The sequence below is a fragment of the Triticum urartu genome, chromosome 2, assembly GCF_003073215.2.
Source record: "Triticum urartu cultivar G1812 chromosome 2, Tu2.1, whole genome shotgun sequence".
Lineage (NCBI taxonomy): Eukaryota > Viridiplantae > Streptophyta > Magnoliopsida > Poales > Poaceae > Triticum > Triticum urartu.
In genome coordinates this window covers 653,158,667-653,166,922 of record NC_053023.1, presented here as the reverse complement: position 1 = coordinate 653,166,922, position 8,256 = coordinate 653,158,667, and the positions used below count along the sequence as shown (strand labels likewise).

The following is an 8,256-nucleotide window of genomic DNA, read 5'->3' as shown; positions in this document are numbered from 1 at the left end:
GAGCTGGGCTTGGGCAGCTTCTCAAATTTGCACTGGAGGCCGCCTCCGCTTCTTGAAGCTGGCTCCGCGGAGCCGAAGCGTTCGGCCAGCTTCCGAAGAAGCGGGAAGCGAGAGAGCTTCCGAACGGGCCCTAAGCCATGTACTCCTTTCATCTCATAATGCTGGCACATTCTGTTCTGTTTTACAAAAGTTTTGATTAAAACTACTCAATTTATGTAATTTATTTAAACAACGTCTTAATTGTGTGGTAAATTTTACCAACAACTACCATACAACTAGTACTCCCTCCGTCACAGGGCGCGCTGGAATTCTCATGCATTTCCACAAACAGATAGATTTTAGGCGCGTCTGATTTAATGATCACTTAATTAGGCCGTGATGCCCTTACAACTTAATACTTCCTCTGTAAACTTTTATAAAAGCGTTTAGATCACTACTTTAGTTACTTTTAGGCTTGACTGCCTGGAGTAAACCGACAAGTGCGCCAACGATGGTCAGCACGGTGACGATAGTCTTCATGTTCTTGTAGCCAAACCTGTACACTATGGTGCGCACCGGCCTATGGACCCTGTAGTTCTCGATGGCCAGCATGGTGCGGACGTAGCATCTCCCGGGCCGCAGGTGCTTCTCCAGGCTGATGAAGAGGCGGAGAGCGTCCTCGTTGGTCAGCCCCGCTCCCCCCTGCAAGATGTGATTCGTGCGCAGCTCCTGCACGTCCTCCACGCGGTCCGTCACCATGCCCAGCAGGCAGAGGTACGAGCACACGGTGGACCGCTCCTCGTCGGCCTCGTAGAAGTCCGGAGTCGTGCACAGCTCCAGCGCCGCCATGTTGACGAGGAACCCCGCGTTCGCGTCGTCCAGGGACAGCGGCGCCAGGAAGAGCTCGCCGGAGAGCAACCCCTTCTTGACGCCCATCTCCTTCAGCTCCGCCCCCGTCTTGGTGGCCGTCAGCTGGATGCCCATCTCCGCGAGCTCCACGGCGCTCACGGAGATGGACACCTTCTCGGCCTTCTCGGATAGGCCGCGGGAGGAGGAGTCGGACGAGAGCTTGGTGCCGGTTCCGACGATGTAGTGCCGCAGGAGGCCGAGGAGGTGCGGCGGCGTGTAGCTGCTGTCCCACGCGGGAGGTTTCTCGCCGAGGGCCTGCCGGGCCTGCAGGGAGCCTTTCACGCGTCCGACGAGCTTCGGCAGGTCCAGGCCGGGCGCGGTCACGAAGCTCATGAGCGTCTCGACCACCACCCACGGGAGCTGGTTCTCGAGCAGCACGACGTCGGAGAAGATGCGGTCGGAGTCGGAGCTGAAGGCGCTCCTCAGCGCCGGGTCTACTGCCATCCCCTCCTCGTCGTCGTCGTCGTCGCCGTCCGTGCACGCGAACAGCAGGTACTGCAGCAGGAAGCAGCCGTCGAAGAACATCATGGGCTTGAAGTCGTCGTCAGCGAGACCCCGCACCCTGCCCTCGTCGTAGCAGCCGCGGGCCTCGTCGGCGACGGCGCAGACCGCGGCGTACACCTCCTCGACGGAGCGGCCCGAGGCCCTGACGAAGTGCCAGGAGGCCACGTGCTTGGTGCTCTCCATCTGCAGGACGGCGGGGCTCAGGCCGTGGTGGTAGGGGCCGATGGAGACGGTCCTGGGCGCGGCGTAGCGCTCGGCGAGGTCCACCATGCTCGCCGGGAACAGGTGGATCTTCGTCTCCGCCATGCCGAGCTTGTCCTCGAACGCCCGCGCTGCTTCCTCGAACGCCTCCACCGGACCGCTCCATTCGTACCGGCCATGGTGATTGTCAGTGGTGCTCTCCACCATGACCAGCTGGTGCTGGTGCTGCCGTCCGCTGGAGCTGACGGCCAGATCACCGTGGCTAGCAGCAGGAGCAGCGACTGTCATCTCCAGAGGGAGGCCAGGAACCCATGCAGTAGCTGCTGGCTCCATGGCCGCCGGACCCCCATTCCAGTAATCGGCCACGGCCAGCTGATACTCCCAAGGTACTTGCTGCATGTCAACAACCTAAGAGAACTACTGGAATCTACGTAACAAATACAAAATGGCCGAACTACCAGAGAATGAAGAGAGAAGAACAAGAGTTGAGAAGCAAAAGACTGCATCAGTTAACAAATACAAAATGGCCGAACTACCAGAGAATGAAGAGAGAAGAACAAGGTCTATTCGTCCTCTTTATAGACCAACCACAAGGTCTATTCATCGTAATAATATGCGGATTGCATAATGTACAGAGGAAACCTTTCGACTTTTTCGACGTGCAATGCAACACAACCTGGAGGAACCTTTTCAACTTTGGATCCATGATTAACATAGTATTAGGCTTTTATAATGTCATGATGATGTGCACGCCTTAACGAATCTGCAGGCTGAGTGTGCAGTAGGAAAGACAGGAGGTGCTGAAAACGAGCTTCAATTCACAAGTCAATTACACAGACCAATATATCTGACAAGTCTCAACTTCCACTTGTTCGCAAAAAGAAAAGAAACTTTTCCTTGTTGAAATGCATGCATGACCATACCCATTTACATCATGTTATTGAGGATGGCCGCACCAAAACTACAATGGCCTATGCACAGATTTCTAAGAATATGATCTTGTGATCATCGAGAACTCCAACGATACACGCTCTCTTGGAAACAGATGACCTGGCATAGGAATTATTACCCCAGCAGAATGGTACCGTCGTTTAGACGGAAGAGACATGCCGATGAACTAAACCAGCTTGTTCAAAAGAAGAAATACGGCAGCCTATGACAGGTTCACGATTGGTTGCGGTTAAGCATATTCTGGAAAGAAATGTATAAGTCTTTGTGCTCTGTTCCAAAAATCTCCTCTGCTTTTGACAAGGTGTCCTGTAGAAATTGATCAAGTAGAAATCATCACATTACATGTTTTTTGTGGATATACTAATGAACTGAGAGGTTATAAATACTGGTGAACCGTGCTACCTCTCGCGATTGTTTCTGTGCATTAAATTCCTTAATATTTGCCAAGAATGCTCCAAATTGCTCATAAGATAGTCGTGTCCTGGTATTTGTACCCACAAGTGTTATAGTATGAACAAACTAAAGAGAGTAGACAGCATAGTGACCAACCGTGCTTGTCGGAAGAATTCCTTTCCATCTATACGAGGTCGCCCTGGAAATATAAAAGAACAAACATGTTAAGGAACTATCCTAAATGAATATAGCAGACCCCCATTGATAATCCACTGTGTAAGACCTGTAAATGAGCGGCGTTGAGGAGAGACAGGGGCTGAATACTGATGACTTGATCCATTCCATGATGAAAATGCCGATTGGTCTTCAGAACGTGATCTTGTAGGCGATGTTGGACCAGAATAGAACTTCGGAGTGGATGGACCAGTTGAATATGCTAGTGGGGAACCACTAGAGGATGAAATAATTGGTGTTGAACCAGGAGTTATTTGGGGGGCTACATATGGTGTGATTGAGAACTGGTATCCTGTAAATACTTCCATAGTAAGCAACTGACAGTCGGAAAAAAAATGTAATATTTGTTATGATTTAGTTGTTCAACAGTAAGAGTTAACTAATGACACCTTGGGCTGATTCGGTGATTGTAGATCTGCTGGAAGTATTTGAAGAGGTGTGACTGCTTGAAACTTCATCTGTCCATTCAAATATTCAATATGAAATCAAGGGAAAGACACAAACTTTGTCTAAACAGAAGTTTTCGAACTTTTGAGGTTGAGCAGCACCTTTCCAGGAAGGACTCCGAGCGGTCCCACTATTTTCTGCATCTACATCACGATCTTCACCTGTTTCTGACAATTGCTGTGAAGTTTTGCAGGTAACATTACTTGTCACCAATCAAGACCAGCACAACCGAAACTAGAAATATCTGAGTAAGTGGGAAAGACCATATTGGTTGATAATACTCACCAGTAAATTATCTTCACTCAGAGATTTCATCAACTGCTTCTTAAATGCCTCTAACTGCGAAGAACAAAAGTTCTTCAGTAATTCGTCAACTAGCAAGCAAAAAAAATTCATGTTGATGTTGATTTGGATAATTAGAGTTATGATCAAGTTAACGGTAATTAGCATTCCCTTGTAAGCTCATACCAAGCATTGAGATGAATGGAGACAATAGTTACAGATTTGTGTAACCGACAGTAAAGCATTCATCAGTCACGGATCTTGTTTTCTTTCTTTCAAACCAATCACCACAAATCTGGTTTAGTATCTCGGTCTTCTAAATTTCTTTGTTTCAAAATTATCTATCCATCACAGGGTTCACTATGAGCACAACGAAGTCAAGTTAGTCTGCCAGCCACATCACCTTATCGCTTAATGGCCTGTTTTTAGTTGAAGCCCCAATACAAGTAAAACTGTACCGAATCGTTTGCAACACTGAAATTGACAAAACTAACAGGACTTGCAATCAGGATTTCGTAGTCCAGCCTAAGCTGATTGAAGCTGTGAAATTTCCATTATGCAACCTTGATAATAAGTCAAACAAAAGCTTTAACTTCCATCAGAGTGACACTAAAACTTACAGAAATTTGTGAAAGTGCAGTCAGCAGTGGAAAGACAAATTCCATCCAATTTCATGAGATGCTGAGTGTTCAGACTCCACCTTCGCCAATGGCCAACAATCATGGGCATTGGAAGCCACATCAAACCATAAACAGGCAAATTAAACTAACATGACACGTCTTTAGTCTAGGTTTGTACTAAATAGACACTACAAGTCTAAAATCCACGCTTCTAATCAAAATTAACAGGTTCCACAAACAAATACACTCTAAGAATGAAAAATCCTAGTGAGAAATCAGAGAAATCCCACCAAGATCGGAGCTAAAAGATATATACAAAAAATGGGAAATCGCACCTTTGCCAAGTTCCTCGACAGCTTCTTGGCCGTCAGGGCGAGCGTGTCCCTCTCCTTCACCAGCTTCGCCTGCAATCAAGCACGACAGGCTAAGCACAAATCTGAATTTCACGGGGGACAAACGTGTCCGGCGACAGGAGCGCACGTTCTCGTCGAGCGCGGCGAGGAGGCGGGCGTCGGAGTCGGCGAGGCGGGCGCGGAGGTCGGCCTCGCCGCGGTCGCGGTCGGCGAGGTCCCTGCGGAGGCGCGCGACGTCGGCCTCGAGGCGGGAGACGCGGGACGCGATGGCCATGGAGGTGATCTTGCGCGCGACGTCCAGCTGCTCGTACGGGTCGGTGGGGATCACGGCCAGGATCTCGTCAGGCAGGTGGAAGTCCACCCCCGTGGCCGCCCCCGCCGCCTCCTGCCTCGCCATCGCTGCCTCCGCCGCCGCCGGGTGCGGACGGGCAACGCCGGCGCTCCTGGGGGAGGTGGCGGCTGCGGCGGTCGTCGCCGGCGCCGGGGAGGGGCAGGACTGGAAATTTTCTAACGATGCGTTCTTTCCTTCCAATTTTTTAGTAGGAGTATATTTGTCTTTGGGATGTGATGTGGATTGGCAGCTGTATACTGTTGGAGCTCCAACTCATTTTTCCATGCCGCGCACGGTTTCCATGTTTGCTTTGTCTTGGCTTCCTTTTCTTTTGTCCATTTTTCTTCCTAAAATTTTGTATTCACGCTACTTTCTAAAAAGGTTTAATGAACTTTTCTTTGTTGTCTTTTTGGTCTTCTGCTAGTGGCATATACAGTCGCACCCACAAGATAAATAAGGGCTGGTAGGAAAAGGCTCATAGGAAAATGATACGGTTATGTAAATTAATATGTGATTGAATGGTCAGAGCATTCACAGATCTGGAAAATCAGGCCAAATATACGGCCGCGGGTGCGCCTGCATCCTTTTCTTCGCCTGCATCCTTGTTGCATGCCCCGTTGCTGCCATAGTCGCCCTCGCCGTCTCGTAGTCCCTATACTCGTTGATCTTTTTCTTCTTCTTCTCAAGCCACTTCTTGGCATGCTTATCCAAGAGGCTTTCGCCCATCAATATAATATTCGCATCCTCCGCGTCCCGTGCGATTTGCAACCTCTCTTTCTCGAGCTCAATCTATCCAAATGTCTTGGCCTTCTTGAGCTCCCATTTGATTGCCGTCTCTTGCTTCTCCAACTGGATCTTCTCCCTCTCACTTTTCAGCTTCTTCTCCGTCCTCTCTCGATCCCCATCCTTCCACTTCTTTTGTGTATTCAACATGAGCTTGTACCTCTCCTTCTTGTTGTTCTCCCTCACCGCAAAAATGCATATTCATATGGACGACATTTTTGTAGTCGCGGCGTCACGGGAGGCCCTTGCCTTCTCCCAATTGTTCCCCATGACTTGCTGGTTATCCTTTGGCACGGTGGCTCTTCCATTCTCCACGAAAATATATTCCTCTTGTTCGTCCAACCCATTTGATTGCTGGGAGCTTGAGCCATCATTCCTCTTCTTGTCGGCCTTGAGATCGCCCATAAGTTGTGTCCATTTTAGTCGGCCATTCAATATGATTCAACAATAGCTAAACGCAAATGACTTCTTCTTTGTTTTGTGATACATAGTGGCTGCCACCGCCGTCTAGCAAACGAAATATGTATGAGCATGAGAATGCAGAAAAAAAACAAGCATACGCAAATGATGACAAGATGAAGTAGCTTATGTGAGCTGTCACTCCCATCACATTTTGAGGGTGTCCGGTCACTTGTGAGTAGTAACCGACATACTTGTTCACTTCCCCTTGAATGCTACCCATCGATGTCGGAGAGATGCGACATTACGGTTCGTGACTATATGATGCGTGAAGGAAATATGCCCTAGAGGCAATAATAAAGTTAATATTTATTTCCTTATATCATGATAAATGTTTATTATTCATGCTAGAATTGTATTAACCGGAAACATAAACATGTGTGAATACATAGACAAACAGAGTGTCACTAGTATGCCTCTACTTGACTAGCTCGTTAATTAAAGATGGTTATGTTTTCTAACCATAGACATGAGTTGTCATTTGATTAACGGGATCACATCATTAGGAGAATGATGTGATTGACTTGACCCATTCGGTTAGCTTAGCACTTGATCGTTTAGTATGTTGCTATTGCTTTCTTCATGACTTATACATGTTCCTATGACTATGAGATTATGCAACTCCCGTTTACCGGAGGAACACTTTGTGTGCTACCAAATGTCACAACGTAACTAGGTGATTATAAAGGTGTTCTACAGGTGTCTCCGAAGGTACTTGTTGGGTTGGCGTATTTCGAGATTAGGATTTGTCACTCTGATTATTGGAGAGGTATCTCTGGGCCCACTCGGTAATACACATCACTATAAGCCTTGCAAGTATTGTAACTAATGAGTTAGTTGTAGAATGATGTATTACGGAACGAGTAAAGAGACTTGCCGGTAACGAGATTGAACTAGGTATTGAGATACCGACGATCGAATCTCGGGCAAGTAACATACCGATGACAAAGGGAACAACGTATGTTGTTATGCGGTTTGACCGATAAAGATCTTCGTAGAATATGTAGGAGCCAATATGAGCATCCAGGTTCCGCTATTGGTTATTGACCGGAGACATGTCTCGGTCATGTCTACATTGTTCTCGAACCTGTAGGGTCCGCACGCTTAAAGTTCGGTGACGATCGGTATTGTGAGTTTTAGTGTTTTGATGTACCGAAGGTAGTTCGGAGTCCCAGATATGATCACGGACATAACGAGGAGTCTCGAAATGGTCGAGACGTAAAAATCGATATATTGGACGACTATGTTTGGACACCGGAAGGTTTCCGAGAGGTTTCGGGCATATACCGGAGTACCGGGGGGTTACCGGAACCCCCCGGGAGTTAATTGGGCCTCATGGGCCCTAGTGGGAGAAGAGGAGGGGTGGCCAGGGCAGCCGTGCGCCCCCTCCCCCTCTAGTCCGAATTGGACAAGGAGGGGGGCGCCCCCCTTTTTCCTTCTCTTCCCCTCTCTCTTCCTTCCCTTCTCCTACTCCTACTTGGAAGGGAGGCCTACTCCCAGTGGGAGTAGGACTCCTTGCTACCTCTTGAACACTGTGTTGGATTTCCTTGAAGAGGAAAGGATGATGCGGCAAAGTAGCATAAGTATTTCCCTCAGTTTTTGAGAACCAAGATATCAATCCAGTAGGAGGCTACGCGTGAGTCCCTCGTACCTGCACAAAGCAAATAACTCCTCGCAACCAACGCGATAAGGGGTTGTCAATCCCTTCACGGTCACTTACGAGAGTGAGATCTGATAGAGATGATAGATAATATTTTTTGTATTTTTAGGATAAAGATGCAAAGTAAAATAAAAGCAAAGTAAAAAAGCA

At 48.1% G+C, this 8,256-nt stretch overlaps 2 protein-coding genes across 2 annotated transcripts; both read right to left on the bottom strand.

The window, feature by feature from the left end:
• Window positions 1-349: 349 nt before the first annotated feature.
• On the bottom strand, window positions 350-2,277 carry LOC125539457 (UPF0481 protein At3g47200-like). Its single transcript, XM_048702912.1, has one exon. It carries the CDS (start codon window positions 1,990-1,992, stop codon window positions 439-441), a length of 1,554 nt encoding a protein of 517 aa, XP_048558869.1. The 5' UTR covers window positions 1,993-2,277; the 3' UTR covers window positions 350-438.
• A 196-nt stretch (window positions 2,278-2,473) lies between these two features.
• On the bottom strand, window positions 2,474-5,447 carry LOC125539458 (uncharacterized protein At4g15545). The gene is made up of 9 exons (XM_048702913.1): window positions 5,001-5,447; window positions 4,856-4,924; window positions 3,904-3,957; window positions 3,720-3,795; window positions 3,561-3,629; window positions 3,221-3,463; window positions 3,094-3,136; window positions 2,947-3,025; window positions 2,474-2,850 (listed from the first exon to the last, which is right to left on the bottom strand). Exons 1-9 carry the CDS (start codon window positions 5,268-5,270, stop codon window positions 2,758-2,760), a joined length of 996 nt encoding a protein of 331 aa, XP_048558870.1. The 5' UTR covers window positions 5,271-5,447; the 3' UTR covers window positions 2,474-2,757.
• Between the last annotated feature and the right edge of the window lie 2,809 nt (window positions 5,448-8,256).

Excerpts from the sequence above, each read along its gene's own strand:
- LOC125539457 (XM_048702912.1), bottom strand. The coding sequence starts at position 1,992 with ATGCAGCAAGTACCTTGGGAGTATCAGCTGGCCGTGGCCGATTACTGG.
- LOC125539458 (XM_048702913.1), bottom strand. The coding sequence starts at position 5,270 with ATGGCGAGGCAGGAGGCGGCGGGGGCGGCCACGGGGGTGGACTTCCAC. Across the intron at positions 3,630-3,719 it reads TCGGAGTCCTTCCTGGAAAG|ATGAAGTTTCAAGCAGTCAC; the intron begins GTGCTGCTCAAC and ends TTGAATGGACAG. Across the intron at positions 2,851-2,946 it reads CACAGAAACAATCGCGAGAG|GACACCTTGTCAAAAGCAGA; the intron begins GTAGCACGGTTC and ends CAATTTCTACAG.